Source organism: Triplophysa dalaica, chromosome 12 (genome assembly GCF_015846415.1).
Source record: "Triplophysa dalaica isolate WHDGS20190420 chromosome 12, ASM1584641v1, whole genome shotgun sequence".
Lineage (NCBI taxonomy): Eukaryota > Metazoa > Chordata > Actinopteri > Cypriniformes > Nemacheilidae > Triplophysa > Triplophysa dalaica.
In genome coordinates, this window is record NC_079553.1 from 16,312,709 (window position 1) to 16,333,447 (window position 20,739).

General features: G+C 41.8%; 1 protein-coding gene across 3 annotated transcripts; it reads left to right on the plus strand.

The window, feature by feature from the left end:
* Positions 1 to 1,127: 1,127 nt before the first annotated feature.
* Positions 1,128 to 20,436, plus strand: LOC130432605 (uncharacterized). 3 transcript variants are annotated; one of them, XM_056762053.1, is made up of 3 exons: positions 1,128 to 17,337; positions 17,446 to 19,374; positions 20,077 to 20,436. In XM_056762053.1, the coding sequence occupies exon 1, from the start codon at positions 7,360 to 7,362 to the stop codon at positions 8,380 to 8,382; it is 1,023 nt and encodes a 340-aa protein (XP_056618031.1). In that variant the 5' UTR covers positions 1,128 to 7,359; the 3' UTR covers positions 8,383 to 17,337; positions 17,446 to 19,374; positions 20,077 to 20,436. The 3 variants fall into 3 exon arrangements, with proteins under 3 accessions (XP_056618031.1, XP_056618032.1, XP_056618030.1); XM_056762054.1 differs by having other exon boundaries at positions 1,128 to 16,553; positions 17,046 to 17,337; positions 17,446 to 20,436; XM_056762052.1 differs by having other exon boundaries at positions 17,446 to 20,436.
* Positions 20,437 to 20,739: the final 303 nt, after the last annotated feature.

Below are 20,739 nucleotides of genomic sequence, written 5' to 3' on the forward strand. Positions count from 1 at the left end.
GGCATGACCGCGTCGTCTTTCCAATGTGATCATTGAAGGATAGCTGTTCATCTAATATGTCTCAGAGGTTACTGGCTGTTTTGGAAGGAGTGATTGTGGTATTGCCAAATTTGATGGTGAGATCGTGTTGCATTGTTGGGGTGTGCCGGAAACACGAGTAGTTCTGTCTTGGCAGGGTTCAGCTGGAGGTGATGCTCTTTCATCAAAGCTAAGATTTCTTCTGGGCAGAATGTAATGTGAGCTGCTAAAGTGGTATCGTCTGGGTGAAACAAGATGTTAATCTGGGTGTTGTCACCGTAACAGTGAAGCCGTGTGCCAGTATGATGGGTCCCAAGGATGTTGTGTAGATGTAAAAAAACGGCAGCCCAAGCATCGATGTATCACCCAGTGATAATGTGGTGAGCAATGGACAACGAGCCCCTCTATGACACCCTGAAAGATCTGCCAGAGAGATAGGATTTGAACTAGCGGAGAGGAGTGCCTGAGATTGCTAGAGATGACAGGGTAGAACTATCTGCAGGGTTTGACACTGTCAATCACCAGGTACTGCTAGCAGAATCAGGACAGAGGATTTGGACTGCGTCTTGGCTAGCAGTAGTGCTTCTGTGACCGATAGCAGTGCAGTCTCAGTAGAATGGTTTATTTTGAAGCCAGTTTACTTGTCTTCCAGTAGTTTATTCTGGGATGGGTAGGAAGACACCTTGTTGAAAACTGCCCTTTCAAGTGTTTTTGCAGTAAATGGGAGGAGAGAGACTGGTCTGTAACTGTTGGTAGTAGAGGGGTCCAATGTTTCTTAAGTAGGGTTGTGACCAGGGCCTGTTTGAATGTGGATGGAAATGTGTAATGTTACTTACATATATTGAAAACGTGACACATTTCTTTGGAGCCTCTGGTCTCTGTTCCTGTGTTCCGCCGAAGCCAAAATTTGTCATTAGCTGTTACGCTTTTTTGCCCAAAGATTGCAGGCTATCTATCTAATGGCCCTGTATGCGTTTTCTGCTGGAAAGGAGGTGTTGATGATGTGTTTAAGTGCAGGTATGAATGTGCTGGGTATGGCCTGATGGAGATGGGAGGGGATTGGGTCATGGGGACAGGTGGTGGGGTGACTGGAGAGAATTCTGGTGACTTCCGTGTCAGTCAGTGGGCCGAAAGAGGAGAGTTAAATGTTTGAGGTGAGTGCAGTGTGTACCCAGGTCAGAGTTGCTTAGAATTGTGTGCTGATGGATGATGTTTTCTCAGTGAAATGTACTGCAAAGTTCTCCGCATATTACTATCTGAAACAGAAAAATTGTATGGAGAAATGATCTCATCAGTTTTTTTTTTTTTGTTAATGGTTTGAGCAAAAGATCAAAAGTTTGTAGTGGCAACATTAGTGGATAACCCATAAGAAAACCCTAAGGAAATTCATGACAAACAAATATTGAGTGATATTGAACACAGGGATTGACTGACTCTAGCATGCCAAAAAAATCAATATTCAAATAACAACGCATACATCAAATCTCCATCTCCAAATCTCCATCTTATTAAACACAGCCACAGTTTGGAACTCTATAAATGCCTATGATCCAAGGCAACCTGGATACAAAGATAATAGGAGGCTCATGCGCTCAAACTGTCCCTTCCCTTCTCAGTCAAGACTTCATCTGTGGTGGGTAGCTTGGTACTAATGGTTGCTAAGGAGAGCCTGAAAACACTGGACAGAGAAGGTAAATTGGCTGAGATTTGGTCAATGTGTTTATTAATCCATGAATTCCATGCTGTTGGAGACAAAGGACTGATTTGTCTCGAGTGACATAAGTGCTTCTAATTGTGTGTGAGATGATGGTCTAGAGGGTTAAACCACTGAACTGGTAAATCAAAGGTTGCTGGTTCGATCCCAGCAGCCACCACCAGTATGTCCTTGAGCAAGACACTTTACTCCATGTTGCTCCAGGGGGATTGTCCCAGTAATAAGTGCACTGTAAGTCGCTTTGGATAAAAGCGTCTGCCAAATGACTAAATGTAAATGTAAATGTAACAAAATCATTTCCACCACTAATTTAAGGATCCTTTCATGTCACACTCTGCACCTAAGCCTCATGACATCAAGTTACGTCAAACCAGCGGTCACTGAGGTACGTACATCCGTTGGCCAGGCAGCACAATGAATGAAGTATATTGCGGAATTGAAACAAATTGGTTGTTATAAAATGTACTGCCCACTTAACAGAGCAGGCATCACGACCGGCTCAAAGCCATGACAAATGAATGGAGTACATAAGGAATCGGATTTAAAGAAAAGGATTTTTTAACATAATTAGAAAGAATGTATAAATCAATAGAACGGATCCGTCTGTAATGTATGTAAGGTGCATGTTTGTTAGTGTAAAAGCAAGCAATAACTTAAAACAAAGGATCAAGCAAAACCAAACATAAAATTTACATTTAGTCATTTAGCAGACGCTTTTATACAAAGCGACTTGCAAAGAGTTAGGGAGCAACAAGCGAAATGTCATACAGGAACCAAAATACATTAGGTGACAATACAAAGTTACTGGTTTCAACTAAAGCTAGACCACTACCTGTTGAGAGAAAGGGTTAGTTTTTTATTTATTTATTTGTCTCTCAGGTATTCATAGAAGAGTTGGGTTTTAAGTAGTTTTTTGAATGTTGTGAGAGATGTGGTTGACCGTAAAGAGTAAGAAAGAATGTTCTACCAGGAAGAAGTTGTGAAGCAGAATGAGCGGGAATGTGATTTACTGTCCTTATGAGAAGGCAATACAAGACGCCGCTTGTACATCCAGGAGTTCCATAGACAAACGAAGTCTCTCCTTTTTATAATGATAGAACAGATGTCACTGATTCTCATATAGAACCCTCCAACCACACCCATTGGCCGGCTAAGGCGGGTAGGAAAAGGGAGAACCGTCACATACACCCCCCCCCAAAAAGAGGGGAGCAAAGAAAAATAAATTTAGCCCAGACAAATATACAATGCACACAGCCCAAGTAACAGAGTTGATGAAGCTTTCAACTTTCAAGTCAAATCCATTCTCCAACTCCTTCCAACAACCCTGGCGCCTAGGGAGCACAATTTAAGAAAAGACAAGAAGAAAGAGACAGAGAAAGTAAGTCATATGTAATACTTAAGTAAAGTAAACACGAGATAATGAATCATCAGTCATAATTTCAGAGCCTTTAATGTGACGAATATCCAACTGATAACCTTGGAAAAACAAACACCATCTCATAAATATTTGATTTGGATTTTGCAAGGAGTGCAAAAAAGTTAAGGGATTATGATCAGTGTAGACCACTAACTGTCCCTCTGATGACCCCACATAGACCTCAAAATGCTGTAAAGCCCAAATCAATGCTAGCGCTTCCTTCTCTATCACCGAATAATTAAATTGGTACGAATTAAATTTTCTAGAGAAAAAACAGCATGGATGATCAATCCCATCCTCAGACCTCTGCAACAAGACAGCTCCAGCACCCACATTACTGGCATCCACCTGCAAATGAAGAGGCAAATGAGCTGCTAAAACCGGAGCCTCCGTAAGCAGCATTTTTACATCTTCAAATGCTTGTTGACACAACGGGGTCCAACAGAAATTCACTCCACCACCCAACAAATTAGTCAAAGGCATTGCCACTAGAATTATTTTTACAAAAACAACGATAAAACCCAACCCTACCAAGAAATCGCATCAATTCCTTTTTTGTAGTGGGAACAAGGTATCCATCTATTGCTTCTACCTTAGCTCGAACAGGGCGCACTTTTCCTTGACCAACGACCTTTCATAAATAGGTGACCGTGGCTTTGGCAAAATCGCTTTTTGATAAATTAACAGTCAAATTTGCATACAAAAGACGTTTAAAAAGTGCTCGAATTTGAAGCACATGCTCCTCCAAAGTTTGACTATAAATAACGACATCGTCCAAATAGACATTGCATCCACTTAGACCAGAAAACATCTCACTCTTAGTCCTGCTTGACCTTAGTGCTGCTTTCGATACTGTAGACCATAAAAAACTACTAGATCGTTTACACAATTATATCTGTATTCAGGGAAAGGGAACTGCAATGGTTCAGATCTTACTTAACAGACAGATATCAAAAACGTCCATTTAAATGGGAAATCGTCAAATCTTACGCAAGTAAATTATGGATTACCTCAGGGATCGGTTTTAGGATCCTTGCTTTTCACCATATACATGCTGCCCCTCGGCAACATTATTAGAAAACATGGAATTAGCTTCCACTGTTATGCAGATGATTCTCGGCTATATATCTCATCAAGACCAGATGATTCCTTCAAACTATCAAAGCTGGCAGAGTGCATCGAGGACATAAAACATTGGATGACTAGTAATTTCCTTCTTTTAAACTCTAGCAAAACGGAAATATTACTTATAGCACCAAAATCAAGTAAACAGAATATCTCTGATTACAGCCTGCAAATTGAAAGCTGCACTGTTACTCCAACAAATACAGTTAAAGTCCTAGGCGTTATATTAGACGGCAACCTGTCATTTTAAAATCACATCTCAAATATCACAAAAACAGCTTTTTTCCACCTTAGAAATGTTGCCAAATTACGAAGTAGTTTGTGTTGCAGACGCAGAAAAGCTTATTCATGCATTTGTGACCTCACGGCTTGACTATTGTAATGCTCTACTTAGTGGTTGTCCTGTATCATCGATAAACAAACTACAGTTAGTTCAGAATGCAGCTGCCAGAGTTCTTACTAGGTCAAGAAAATACGATCACATAACCCCAGTTTTGTCATCGCTTCACTGGCTACCCATTAAGCATCGTATTGATTTTAAAATTATTTTAATTACTTACAAAGCCCTGAACGGTTTAGCACCTACTTACTTAACCAAGCTTTTATCACGTTACATCCCATCACGCTCTCTAAGATCTCAACACTTAGGACTTTTGACAACACCTAGAATAACAAAATCCACCAAAGGGGGACGAGCTTTCTCATACGTAGCACCTAAACTCTGGAATAGCCTTCCTGATACTATTCGAGGGTCAGACACACTCTCCCAATTTAAATCTAGATTAAAGACACATCTTTTCAACCAAGCTTTCACTTAATGCATAGTTAATGAACAGCAGCTACGCTAATTATTCTCTTTCCGGGGAAGAAGTTCCACCATGTCCAGACGACCGACAGATGCCCATCCCCAATTTGAGATTACGCCAGCTACAGCTGCAAGACTGACTGACCATCCCAGCTCCATCTAAGGCAATTCCACCACCAGCCAAGAGAAATACGACCATCGGACCATCCCAGCTCAGACCACTACATCCCCAACCAAGAGCAAAGACGGACTATTAGTCTTATTAATGCTGAAGTTACAATATTTGGTATTAAATGCTAAACCTAAACCACATGTCAGCAGTCTGAGTGCAGCTATGACACGTCAGAGGGAACCTGGCCCTCCCGGTTGAGCCTGGTTTCTCCCGAGGTTTTTTTTCTCCATTAATCAATCATTAGAGTTTGGGTTCCTCACCACAGCAGGGCAGTGTCGGCCTGCTCACCGGGAGACTGCATTCATTCATTTATTTATTTATTTATTTAATTAGAAATTAGATATTATTTATTAGAATGATCTTACTCGTTGTATAAATACCATGCACTGTGCTGTGTTTTAACTTTTCTGTTTTTCCTGTTTTCCCCTGTAAAGCTGCTTTGAAACAATACACATTGTGAAAAGCGCTATATAAATAAACTTGAATTGAATTGAATTGAAATTTACACACAAAAGAAGGTTTCTGTGTACCACTTTCAAATGACTAGACACAGGGTGTTTAATCTTGTAAATGTGAGTATTGGGATCCCTATCAACCACAGTATATACCATATTTTCCCACTTGTCTGCGAGTTTGCGCTTGCCGCGGTCACTTTTATTGGCTAAGAGGACCCTGTCACCAACTTCAATTGACACACCCTTGGTTTTCCGATTGTACAGGTGGGCTTGGCGAGACTGTTCTTTCGAAGTGTTAGACCCGGCAACAGCAAAAGCATCCTCCAAATCCTAACTCAGAGACTCTACGTACTTGGGAAGAGACTCATTCGAATCAGTCCTCAGCACACTCTTGAAAACGACATCAATCGGCAGTCTCTGAGTGCGACCGAACATTAGATAGAAGGGAGGGTACCCAGTCGTCTCATGCACTGTGCAGTTATATCTATATGTCAATGTATGGAGCAAGGGCTCTAATCATGTTTCCCAATGTTCGATTAAATCTTTCTGTGATGCCGTTGCCCATCGGGTGATAAGGTGTCGCCCGTGACTTCGTAACACCAGAAAAATCAAGCAAATGCCTATTAAGCTCATGTCACAGGTCGGGATGGGTCAAGCCGGACTACGCCCACCCCTGAACCAGGACCACCTCGAGGAGCGTATCAGAGGGAGAAATCGGAGACAGAATAAAATTTCAACAAGTTTTATTTAGAGGTAAAAGCAATTTGAAAATCCTAGTCTAAAATCTTCTTCCTTCTTGCCCTCAGGAATCGAAGGTGAACAGTACAACAACCAGGGTCTCTCCCGCTCTCTTCCTCAGTGCGGGCCCTGTAGTGAATGGGGCGGTGGACAGGTAAATTGTCAGGTAGGTCTTTCCCAGGTGGAGATGCAGTAAACAGGCGAACGGCCCGGTAAGTCTCTCTGGTAAGTAAATATTTCCAACCTCCCTTCCTTCACAGGTACGAGATCCGGAGCAGATGGCCGTCAGTCAGGTACGTATACAGCAGATTCACACTCTGATGATGGGGTGGCGAGGGAATCTTTACAGGGTAAGCGAATAATTTCAACCTCCCTCTCTCCACAGGCACAGAAACTGGAACAGAGGAATACTCCAGACAAAGTGTACCAACCCCGTTCGTAACAGAAGGACAGCCACTTCTCTCAGCACAGGTGACTATAAGGATACAGTAGACTCGAAGTCAACCGGTTGCACAGGGCTCCTACTGAAACAGACAGAAGGGATACTCCAAGTAAGCATACGGTTCACATGAGTTGGAAGGGGACGAACACTTCTCACGATACAGATGAATTGCGGGAATTCCCTAGACTCAAGTCGACAGGCTGAGCAAGACCTCTTCTGGCCTAGATGAAGTGGATATTCCAGACAGAACGGACCGGCTTTACGTTCACAGCAGAGGGACAGTCACTTCTCCCCACACAGGTGGGCTCCCAGGTTGCAGCAGGCTCAAAGTCGATGGGCTGAACGGGACCTCTACTGGAGCAGACAGAAAGGGTGCTTCACACAAGGTATACAGTTCATGTGCATAGAAGGGAGTGAGCACTTCTCACAATACGGCTGCGTTGCAGGAATACAGCAGACTCAACGTCAGCAGGATGAATGGGACTTCTACGGAGACAGACCACGAACAATTCAACAAGGCATCTCGTCTCTTATTCACTCAAACAGAGGGGTTAATTCAGAGTCCAGATGATAATTCCTCAACATCCACTCAGTTAGAACAGAGCAATGACACAGAACTCTCACTATTGACAGTAGACCAGCGTAGCACAGGGAGAGTGCACGGCAAAGGGAATGTATCTTCCACACACACAGCAATTCCACTTCTAGCATATAAGGTGGGGGAAACGTCAATCTTAGGCACTGAAATCTCACTTCACGACGTGCAATTTAAAGCCCGCACTCACCCTTGGGTCTCTGTCCGAGGGGGCCGCGTTCATCAATGCTGCAAAGGGTATTTCGGGATGTTTTTCTTCACAAACACAGGCAGAGTTCACATCACCATTTATGATGGAGAAAGAGACAGGAGGTCGGCAATGAATCAGTACAATCCACTCGGTGACATTTATGATCGTGATCCACACACTCCAAACCACATCCAATTCAGTGTCGAATACATGCAATTACGAGACTCAGTTCTCGACTACCTAGCTCCTCTCCAATGCAAACAGGATATTTCACTTTCCCTCTGTTGCCCTCGAGTCCCTCATCAAGTCCACACTCTCCTCTTCATTCACCCGCACTCCAATAACTGCAACCACTCGATAAAACGACTTCTCACGGGAGAGAACCACCCCGACAGTCTCTTTCTCTTGCTTTTTATACTCTCTCAAGTGCTGACAGGACCTCACTCAAACCCCCAAGGTAAATTCCCCACACCTGTTTCCAATCGGTCATTTGGGGTTGTCATGGCAACAGACGCACACACAGGCCTGGGACCGGTGTTACACTCAAAGTGTCCCAGCGGAAACACGGCTTCAACGGGAATAAGTTCCATATACCATTTGTCACACCGTGACACTCACTACAGAAACTGGCCCCCTGATCAGAATGGATTCGTTCCGGGAACCCATAGTAGCAAAAGTAGTCATCCCAGAGCTTCTGTGCGACTGACTTAGCTGTCTGGTCTCGGCAGCGAAAGGCATGAGCCAGCTTGGTAAAATGGTCAGTGACCACTTAAACATCAACTGACCTGTTCTGTGAATCTTCCGCTGTCCCGAAATCAATGCAGACTAATTCAAGTGGAGCAGAGGTCTTGATACTCTCCAATAGAGCTCGGCCCTCTGGCTCTGGAAAGCACACAACGACTACACATCTTCACATAATCACTAACATTACATTCAATGTCTGACCAATAGAAACGTTGTCGAGACAATTGGAGAGTGCGATATTGGCCTTGGTGTCCGGCCTCATCGTGACATCCTTTTAGTACTTGAGATTTCATGGAAGAAGGTACCATGTACTGAAATCTTTTGTGACGTGACAAAGGGTCTCTCGATACACGATACAAGACACCGTCATTCAATAATAGCTTCTCCCACTGCTTCATAATCTTCGTTACAGCGCTGGGGTCCCCCATGCGCTCACGTCTCGAAGGCCTGCGCTTTCGATCAACGTAGAACATCGCCCTCCGCAAATTTTCATCCTCCAGCTGTCTGTCTCTCAACTCTTGACGAGAAAACATGGAAGGACATCAAACCCAACATCTTCGATCTTTTGGATGAATCCGGCCCTTGTTTGTATTCCTTCGTTCCAAGAAAGGTGATTAGAAAAAACAGCAGCCACTTCATCACTCGAATAGCTTCCAGGCACTCCCGTGTCCGATTTGACTGATAACCGCTCACAAGCAGTCACTGAGGCCTCTGTACTATCAAGCACTTGCTGACTGGCGTTGGACAACCGGAAGACATCTTGGATGGCATCACAGGTATGGTTACTTGTCTGTGCGAGCAGCTTGTCATAGGGTTCCCTTACTATGCGGTGACTGACGCGACTGTTGACAAAAGACTGTCTGCTCAAAGCATCAGCAATGGTGTTCTGCGGCCCTGGAACATATTTGATGTCAAACTTTGGCCACCCATCGTTGGCCACAGGCGTCAAGCCTAGGTTTGGTCAAGATATGTGTCAAGGGATTATTATCCGTCCAAGCTGTGAACTGGTGTCCTTTGAGCCAGTGACTAAATTTATCACTTACTGCCCACTTGAGAGCGAGAAACTCAAGTCGATGTGCTGGATATCTGGCTTGCGCTCTGGAGAGTGACTTAGTCGCAAATGCAATTGGTCTAACCCTATTTTCCCCAGGACTCAGTTGCGATAGCACAGCGCCCAATCCCTCAGATGAAGCATCAGTAGCTAGAACAAAGGGTCTGGAAAAGTCAGGATGCGCAAGAACAACATTGGACAGGAGAGCTTCTTTTAAAGCAGACAAAGCCGCCTCACAAGCTGGAGACCAATCATTAGGAGTTAGTTTTCTGGATGCAGGAACTCCTTTTCGCCCAACACCTCTAGGTTTCTGTCACCGGGTGGAAAAACCCAGAGACTCAAAAATCCCTCATTGGTCCCAACTCTGGCTGTGCTTGATTGCTGGCCATAATGAGCGGCAGCTGAAGGAAATTAAGCTGCACTTCATTGAAGCACGCGCTCAGGACAAGGGTGCATAAAAGTGGTGTTCTGGGCAAGCAGTAGGTGTGGTGTATCTGGGCTGGTGTGTGTCTTGACGGTGGCGTAACAGGAGAGAGTTGAAGGTTGGGTGTCTGATCGGTGTTCTATTGGGCAGAGATTACACAGCAGAGGAGAGGACCGCTGATGTGTTCACGTCAATCTTCTGAAGTCGCCATCCTTGGAGTCATTCACCCTACAGCGAGAGGAGAAACAGGTCGACTAATCACTGTGGAGATGAAGTGAGTTTGCAGTGTCTGAGAGAGTGAAATGTACACACGTGAGGATTTCTAAGAGTGATTTATGCACAAGTGTGGTGAGGTCTAACGACTGTGTTTCTTCCGAAACTGAGATGAATGACAATTGACGTCTGAATATGAAGATCCCTTTAAATAGATCTGTCTGAAGCTGTGTCCAGGTTTTCCTTTGCGCCCGGTGTGGCGACAGACTCAAGCCGAGCTCGAAAACCCGTCGTTGTCTGTCCCTCGGGGAAGAGGTGAAGCTGCTGTCCTTCCGCCGACTGTTCTATGAACACACACACCAGCCGAGCCCGAACACCGTCATTGTCTGTCCCTCGGGGAAGAGGAGAAGTTGCTGTCCTCCCCTGGATTGTTCTGTGAACTGACACACCAGCCGAGCCCGAACACCGTCATTGTCTGTCCCTCGGGAAGAGGAGAAGTTGCTGTCCTCCCCTGGACTGTTCTGTGAACTTACACACTAGCCAAGTCTGAGCATTGTCGGCTGCCTGTCTCACGAACACATCCGAGGAGGCGAAGAAAGCCACTGTCTCACCCACGAACATTCGCATCACTGCTTTTATTGTTTTAAATTAATAAAATACTTACCCTTTTAAATTCACTTCTTGTTGTCCGCCTCTTGGTGTCCTCTGGTGTCTGCTCCTCCGGAGTGTGGTTATTTACCCTCTGCCCTAACATCGGTGACATTTCCTTACTCCACTGGTCAAAGCAAAAAGTAGTTGTGCAAGAGACAAACAATTCTCAATGAAACATTGGTACCACATAATGAGGCCAAGAAAAGACTGGATTTTTTTTTTGAAGTAATTTTAGAGATTGCTTCAACTTTTCCAGGGTCTGTTGACTACAGAAATTGTACAGAATGTCTCAAGAAGTGGCCTTTCTTCTGCGATAATTTCAAGTTGTGTTTCTTCAACATACCAAAAACCATCTCCAGTCTCTGCAACGCAACTTCTTCGTTAGGTGCGAAAACCATTAGATCGTCCAGGTAGCACAACAGTGAGAAAAAATTCTGTTCACCGAAGATGTTAGTCATCATCCGCATGAAGCTTGCAGGAGAGTTACAGAGGCCCTGCGGAAGCCTATTGTATTCGTGCAATCCCACGGGCGTAGTGAATGCTGTATACTTTCTGTCATCCTCATGCAGTGGGATATTATAAAATCCTGATGTCAAATCCATAGTGCTAAAGAACGAATTCCCCCTAGGGCTGCTTGACAGTCTTCCTGATGGGGCAGGGGGTGAGCATCTTTCATTGTTCACGCATTTAGCCATCGGAAATCAGTGCATTTTCGAAGATTGACGTCTTTTTTCCAGCACAGAACCAAAGGTGATGCGAATTCGATGGCTGACTTGCGAATTATTCCCTTCTCTTCCATCTCGTTCAACGCAACACGTAATTTTTGGTACTGTGAAGGAGGAACACGTCTGTACGGTAATCGAAACGGCTAACAAAGTCCTTGACTTCACCGCAGTCAAGAGAATGTCTTGAAAAAATTGACCCATACTCGAGCACCAAGTCACACAATTTAGCCTTCCAGAATTCAGAAGCTTCGCACTTGTCCAAATGAACGGTCTCTAATCCACACATTCGGAGTCTGTCGGTTAACATATTTGATGGTTCCACCATAACTGTACTGCCTGGTTGGTTACAAGACTTAACGGGAAACTTACCCCATACTAGATGTTCCTGGCCAGGCGCAAGTGTCACTGCATGTTGAAGTTTGACTGTACCAACGACATCAGGAATCGTTCCGCCCCTCCAGCGACACACACCAGCCATCATGGAAAAAAACTCGTCACTCTCTGGGTTATGTCCAATGGGCGTAGAGATCAGTTCCCAATATCTGTCAGAATCTTTTAACCTGTGGACAAGATGTTTGATGACGTTCGTCCCCAGAATGAGGTCATCTCCTTGACTTGGAACAACAAAACATGGGACTAAGACATCACAGCCATAAATGTCTAGCTTAAGCTCAAGCATGTACTTTGTAAATGTTCTCTTGCCAACGCACCCAATCAAGACGATGTCTGTATCCTCTTCATTTACAGTATCCAAAGCACCAGCTTCCCTTAACTGACAGGCGACCGAGTCATTTAACGTACAGGCCATTGAACCTGTGTCCAACATTGCACTGACGGTGAAGGAATCATTAATACGAACGGATGTTTAGAAAAGTGTGTCTGAGCATTGAACGCGTTGTGTATTTTGAAAGACGACTTTCTGTGAGCTAGGACATACATTCTTAAAAGAGCTGAACAAAGCTTCGAAATCTGTATCCATATTGAGGGAATTATCAACAGCACCCACACACCCCCTCTCCATATGTGGGTAAGTCAGTTTCCCTGACTGTTGGGTGACAGCAAAGCAGAAGTCGATTTTGGGAATTTCGCTGTACAATCACGTTTGGAGTGACCAGCATCATGACATCTAAAACACAAACGATCGGATCTACAGTGGTCGATTGTAGTGTGCGTTGTGTTGCCACAAATCTTACAGTTGCTTGGTCGAGCTGTATTACTTCTATGCGCTCTCCCAAAAGACAAATACTCAGGTTTGTGCTCCTCCTTCGTCTTCAAAACTTCGATCAGTTGAGCCAGCATGTCAGCCATCCGATTCAGACTGGAATGATCCGTCGCGTCCAGTTGAAACTCACTAGGCCCGTTGGTCCCCTGCTTAAGGCACATTAATGTAGGCTCAGAAACAATGTTAGAATTTCCACAGCTCTGAACGGTCGTGTGTTCATTTTCGTTTGATCTTAACTTGAGCTCACGTTGGAAACTGTCTAAAAGCTCCTGGACATCTTTTGCAGTCCAGCATTCTAACGGCCGTACTTTAAAAGTGCATGCTAGGTAAGGGTCTGGGCAATTTCTCACAAACATCATTGCAACTTCAGAATTTAGATTGTCCATCCTTCTGCCTTGCCCTTTTAAACAATCATCAGCCATATCAGCTGCTTTATTAAGACGAAGGACACAGGACACTTCACTAAAGTGTTGCTTAAGTATGGTGTATATAACCTCAGGGTGTTTTGTGCAATCAAGCGCTGGATTACAGGCATCGCAACTCTCACTATGTCTTTGGCCCTGCCCATCAAACGACGAATAACCTCATCGGACTGTTCAGTAATTTTGACATTTCTCTTTTGCAGGTAAGCTTTCATCATTTCAACCCATTCTTGAATGTCGCACCTACCTAATCCATCTCCCCTAAACACTGGTGGGATTTGCTTATCAGATTTTAAAATGACATTCAACTGTGACAAATCAAGATTAGCACATTGAGAGCCTGTGGCGTTATTACCATTATTGGTTCTGGCAAATTCGTCCCCTGACAAAAGGTTGGCTGTGACAGAGTCACCAATTTGTCATCCCAAGTCTTTAACTAAAGCACCGAGTTCACTGACGTCTTAATCGCTAGAACGTTCTACATTAAATGGCTTTGGAGTTGAGGTAAGAGGGACAGTACTATGCACATCAGGAGTCATATCATTTCTCCCGTTTCCAGCATGATTTTCAGCCTTATAGCCAATTTCACCCAACCCTGGTTTGTTATCAGAGAACTGCATCAGGTATTTCCCCCGTCCCATCCCAAGTAAGGAATTATCTGCACCACCCTCAGCCATTTTGTCAAATGTAAAATACCCCTGAAAAGTAATAATCAAAACGTAACAGTCAGATCAAAGTCATTCATCAATGCAAAATTGTTGTCCAATTCTTTTCACTTATCTGCGGTGCAACGTGTCGCTTTAAAAAAAGTCCTTGAAGAAAATGTCTTTAACTGGAGGATCTGGCAACCGCAGTTCACTTATGCGAAGGAGGCACGCGACGTCCATTCTTTCCGCTGTAGTGCTCGTCGTCGTCCCGGAGATTGGCTTTTCTTTGATCACAGACGGGAATTACGGAACCATTGTCACCCCTTCTTTCTGGTTCCTTCATACAACCACTCCGGGAAGAATAACACGGACACACAGGCGGAGTTCACTTGTCACTTTTACTGGAATATATGAAACGACACCAAATGGCCATTATACATCTCTTCCGGTCACATACATAATTATCAAAAAAAAACAAACATGTGGAAATAAGCAATTGGAAAATACAGAGATAGGAACCAAACGAACACCATGTGCTCCCAAACCCCTCGGTGGTAAGTTCGGTACAAAACAAATTCTCCGTCGACTCTATATATCTTTTATGACTCAAATTTGAAATTAAATACTTTTAAGAGAACAATTTGACCTCAAAAACAAATTAAATAATGTCTAACTACATTTTACTTCCATTTGACCGGAGTAAGATTCTACACTTACCATTCTCCTCAGCAGTTTACATGTGACTGAGGAGAATATGGAGGACTCCGCTTTAAGTTTTCATTAGCCACCTGTAGGTGTCCTCCTATCCTCTTCTTACTGATGCATTTATTTAATACAATTCAACAAACGTTTCGCAAGATGAACAAACTTTTCTTTTTTGGCACAATTCATAACAAACTTCTTTTACCCGTTACACATACAGTACATCTCTGATGTTTGGCCAGCATGCTTGGAATCAAATAGGCCGGCTTACAAATAAAACAAGACAAAAAGGAAAGGAAAGTACGTTTTAGGTGGTCAATAATATTTGGAGCAAAGTCTGTTAAAGGTTCATCTCATGGTCATCTTCTATATGACTTTCTTTTTACACTGTGTTCAACCTTACTTTAATTCAAACTCTTTTAACCTCTGGGTAAATACACTTTTTAACCCTGGGTTAGCTTCTGCTTAAACCAAATTACTGTATGATATCAAGGGTATACTGTATAATAAAAAATATGAAGGATTAGATGGTTTATGGTGATGAGTAGGGTACAACGTTACTAAACGCCACACCTTAAGAAACAATGTGCTTTTCACTACACCTATATGATAGCTGAAAAAATATATATATTTGTATTAAAAATGTATGGAGCAAAAGATTGTGAAAATGAATCATAAGTGGTTAATTTTGTTTAAAAATCTTATAAATGTATGATGAGGTGGAATTTTACCCCGCATGGGATAAAAGGCATAGCCTGACTACATCAGACTTCGTACCTCTGCTCAATTTCATTTCGCTTCTGTACTCAGTCTGATATAGACATAGCAAACCATCTCCCCGTTTATCTCCGGCTCCATACCAGCCGACCAACCAGCGAACAGAGGGCGGGCTGAGAGCCGTGACGTATACGCTAAGCGCAGAATTTATGATTGTAGTTTGGGAAATCTAGAACGACAGCGGACATGGAGACACGGGATGCTATTCGTTTTGTTGTGGAGAATATAAGCGGGATTTGCCAACTTGAAGCCCGAACAAGTTTTTTACTTTGAGGTACAACTTTGAAGCTAATCCTGTTCGTGCTGTCGCATGTTGAAAAAGCACTCCGGCTTCAAGTAATTCGGGCAACAAGCAGGTTTTTACTCATGGTTTCTGAGGGATTTCCACTCAACATAAAATAAATCCACCCGTCTCTTCCTAGGATTGTGCAGCGACTACATTGCATGTTTTCCACAAACTTTAGCTATGGCGTCACCTACACCGCTGTCCCTTGTGAAAACAACAATGCCGGTCTGCGGTTGGTGGAATGGCGTAGATTAAGGGGCGGTAACATTATAAGAAAATCTGCTTTGAACATCACATACGGAGCGAATCTGAACGGCTCGATTTCTCACATCCTTGCAGGGAAAGGAACACCAAAACAAATTTATTGGGTTCTTATTTTTTGGTTTCCTAGATGCACCCAGGACTCGATTATAGCACTTAAACACAGAAAAAGTGGGGTTTTCATATGATGTCACCTTTAACAGAACTAATCCTAACTTTGACAGTTGGCTGCAAATATTTTCTCTTTTGTCTCTACTGTCAAATATTAGTTGAGATGCACTAATTGTTCCGTTGATGCATAAAAAGAAAACTAACTTAGCTCTGTATACTGTGTTAGGTTATATGAGTCAAGACTTCTTTTTGATTGCACTTTTGCTTTTGTTGTACTTATGCTGTCCCAATTGCTTCCATTGCTTACCCCACCTGTAAATCGCTTTGGATAAAAGCGTCTGCTAAATGACTAAATGTAAATGCATAGATTTACTTCACAAAATCTGCAAAATCGTTCACAGCCATTTTCACTCGATGATTTTGTTTTCACCGCCAGTGCCTAATTTGTAGCCTACCAGTGTTTACAGCAGATGCTCGAGGCGGCTGAGAAGGCGCATAACATTCATCACAACCAAACGTTATGTGATTGGCTTACGGGTACACCAATGATTTTAAACTTCAGACAAGCACCTGCCCACGAGAAAGTAAACACTTATCAATTAAACCCATCCAGACTCTGTCTACGAGGCAAAGCGATGTAGCACAGGTTGGTATTACCAGGCTATAAAAGGCACACAGTATTGAAACAAATACTTTTGAAAAATAATATGGTTTAATAATATTTAATTAAATATTTGTTCAGAACAATCACTTTAGCCAAGTTTGTACTATGTTTTTGTTTATTTTATATAAAATATGTTAATATCGCAATATAGATAAACAGAAACAAAATTATAAAAAAAATTAAGAATGACTTTCATAATAATGTAAAATAGATTTCCAGTAATAACAAAAAAATGTTTTTATTGATTACATGATTCAATATATTTGTTTCATTATAAATATGGGGATAAGGTGGACACCCAACTGAATAGGCTTTATGATATTTATCATCTGAATCTAACCATGTCATGTAAACAAATGGAACTGTCAGTCAGCTGTTTATTATCATGTTAAGTTATGAATCAGTGATGGTGCTGTTGGATGAGAAGATACTGGGAACTGGCTACAAATTATATGTAGACAATTTCTACACCAGCCCATCACTATTCAGAGACCTCCTCAAGAAGGGCATCTGGGCCTGTGTGACCATCAGAAGCAACCGGGTGGGCTTCTCACAAACCACCGCTAACAAGTTGGCCAAAAATGCTCCCCGTGGGAGTATGCGGTGGATTCGAGACAACAGCCTCCTCTTTGTGCAATGGAAGGACACCAGGGAGGTGCATATGTGCTCATCCTTCCATGCAGCAGAGGGAGATCGCACTGTACGGAGGAGGATGAAGACGAGAGCTGACGGATGGCCGGAACTCCACGTACCAATTCTACAACCAGTGAGTTGTGTTTCTTTTTTGCTGTTGTGTACAAAATTGTCAAGATGTGTTAATTTTATTTACCTGGTTATGTTTGTATTTAGAATTGTTCTATTATTTTTCACAAAGGCACATGGGAGGAGTTGATCTCTCCGATGCCCTTGTTGGGTATTATTATGTGCTCAGAAAGACCAGGAAGTGGTACTGCTCACTGTTCTTCCACTTTGTCGACATCGCAGTGGTAAATGCATTCATTCTGCACCAGCAGTTCGCTGCGGCTCATAACCAAAGAGCGAAGTCACAGCGGAATTCCGTGAAGCTTTGGTTATGGAGCTTGCAGTCCGGATGCCTCAAAGTGAGCCTGCTCCTCCTGCCCCTACTGCTGCAGCAACTCAAATGACACACCATGTCTGCCACAGGCCAAAGCACGTCACAGATAAAAGTGATGACTCCAGGCGAAGATGCCAATTGTGTCATCAGAAAACAAATGTGTTCTGCCAGGGATGCGCAGCCTACTTTTGTTTCCAAAAAAACGAGATTGCTTCAATACCTGGCATGATGTTAATAGTTTGTAGTGTTTAGATGTTATGAAGATTTGTATATAGTTGTAAATACTTGAAATTACATCCATAGTTTGACATTTAGTTTTCCTGTATTTTAATATTTTTGTTTTCATTCACGTTTTAATTAAAATTTGCATCAAGAAATGAAAATATTTATATAAAGTTTGGAAAAAGTAAAAAAAAAAAATGTGTGTGTGTATGTGTTTGTGTTTGGTCTGTGGCATTTAAAGCAACCTTTTAAAGTGACCTTTGGGAATCATCCTATAGATAGGGTGTCTCCTAGTGACCATTTGTCATATTTCAACTTAAAAATTTACAGAAACAAGATTACAGCAGATAGAAAACTGAAAATTTGAAGACTACTTGTTTAGACCTATGGCTTTTACTTTTTATAATTTTTGGCCACATCTTTTTTTTTTCATTGATATTTCATAAAATAAAATTAATATTACAGCACATTTTCGTAACAATACATTTAAAATCCAATACCTTTTAGACACATAATTATAGTTTTATTTTTTAACTTCTACAATAATCCTCCAAGTGTCTTTTTTCAAAAGAGACCAACCATATGTCTCTACTCCAAAGCATTCAACAGTTACAGCTGTTTAAGTTTGCAATGTGCAGTCATTGTTTAAAATATGGACCGACAGTTAAGGGGTTTTAATAACCGGATTAACTCATCTATTGCACTGCAACTTTAATAGCTAATGTCTATAATTAATGCACACTTAAGTCACTTGCACTATTGTATAGTCTAAATTGTTATCTGTTCATAACCACCTGTACATTAATGTTCACAGTATATAGCCTTCTGTATATATTGTTCATAGTTCATACTGACTGTCATATTTTCATAGAACATTCCTTCTGTAAAGTATTTTCATAGTATGCCCATTGTATAGTATTTTCCTTGTATTGTATTCTGTATTTATTCACACTGTATATCCTGCACTTGCTAATTGCACTTCTGGTTAGACCTAAACTACATTTCGTTACACTGTACTTGTATATGTGTTATGACAATAAAGTTGAATCTAATCTAATCTAACATCTGGGGCTAGAGCCACGGGCGCCATATAGAGAAGGGACAAATTAGGACAATTCCAAGGGGCCATGACTGACAGGGGCCCCAAAAATAGGTAAAAACTAATATAAAATTATTTAACCATCCTCATTCAGTATCTATAATAATACAATTAATGATCCCTTTGTTTTTGGCAGTAAAAGTAAAAAATCCCCATTGACCAAAAAGTAAACATCCATATTGACCGACCACCTGTATCCCCGTATCTGCACTGTTTGGTCATTCCTTAGCACTCTCAGTGACGGTGTTTTGTTGCAGTCAGTAGATGCGCCAGAACTACAGTGACCACAATGTTGCCTAGTAACGTTAAATCCAAATCTGGCTTTCGAAAAGGGAAAGAGAGAAAAGAGAGAGTGGAAAGTCAAAGGAAAGGATGTCAAACTGTAACCCAGTTTTTTACCGAGAAAGGTGAGTAGCATAGTCGGTGAGTGGTATTAACTTGTTGGCTTAATGTCCATAGTGAAATAGGATAGCTAGCTACAGACTAGTGTTAGGCTACATTTAATCACCATTTAATCAGTGCAGGAAAACGTTTAACATGATATTCATATATGTGCTGCTAAGTAAAAAAATCTTCAATTAATAATTATAATAATATTTAATAATAATTTTGTTAAGAGAATTTTCCATTTTGTCAAATTTTACAATAAAAATACATTGAGACTATAAAACATGGCCATCAGCACATTTTGCTATGGTTGCTTTTAATCTTGCATCAAATAGTGAACTGCATTATAGACTTCACCAGCAGTAAATCATTTTCTAGCACTAGTATTGAACTACAAAAAGCAAGACAGTTGCAAGATTTTAATTACAGTTATGTAAAGCTTTTGATGGCACAGTTGGGACAGGGGCGCAATTAGATATTTTGTCATGGGGGCAAAAATTCATGGCAGCGCCCCTGGCTAGAGCACCTCTTGAGATCAGGGAGTGAGGTTTACACACTTCACAGCTCTGTTACATCTGCAATGTTTATCAATAAAAGCGTAATGGCTAATGCTAACCCCTTGGCTTCAGCGGAACGTCGGAAAGGACACCAGAGCTTAACGTTGTTTTTTTAAATGAATGCCAATGATTGTTGTTGACCATTAGGCTTTCTTCAATTTAAAGTATTTCAGATCCTTCCTCATCCCTGGGTGCTTCTCAATATGCCTCCTCGTTTCTTGGCTCCTCCGGAACCTTATCGTGGTCAGCCATCTTTAAGGACATCTCAATTCTCTAATGGCACTGGGAGGATGGAAGGATCGAGGAGAGAGAGGAGGCTTTCCAAGCAAGATATACACAGGTGTTTCCTTTGCGGAAGTGTTTTATCGACTAAACGTGACGCACATATACATTTTCCTCCCCCTTCACATTTCCACATCTTTGGATCATATTCAAACACGCATAAATGTTATGATGGAGCATTATATTACTGTAAATGTAGACCTATTTCAAACAGTATAGGTAATTTTCACATAGTTCATATATTTATATAGATCATATTTATAAATAAAATATATTTCACATATTTCATATACATTTCTGACCACATTTATTTTCACTTTATACAATTTTTATACCTTTTTTTAATCAATTTTAACATTATTTTATTGTAGGATTATGTAATTTGCCTAAAGTATGTATTTAACTCTATTTATTTTTTAGGTTAAAAAGTTAGAGATTATTGTCTTGTTAAATATTTTTTTCTGGTTTTGGACGCTTTTGTTTAGTGTGTTTCTTTTATGTTGTCAGGTTTAAAAAATTTCAATGCGCACTTTTTTATTTCATATA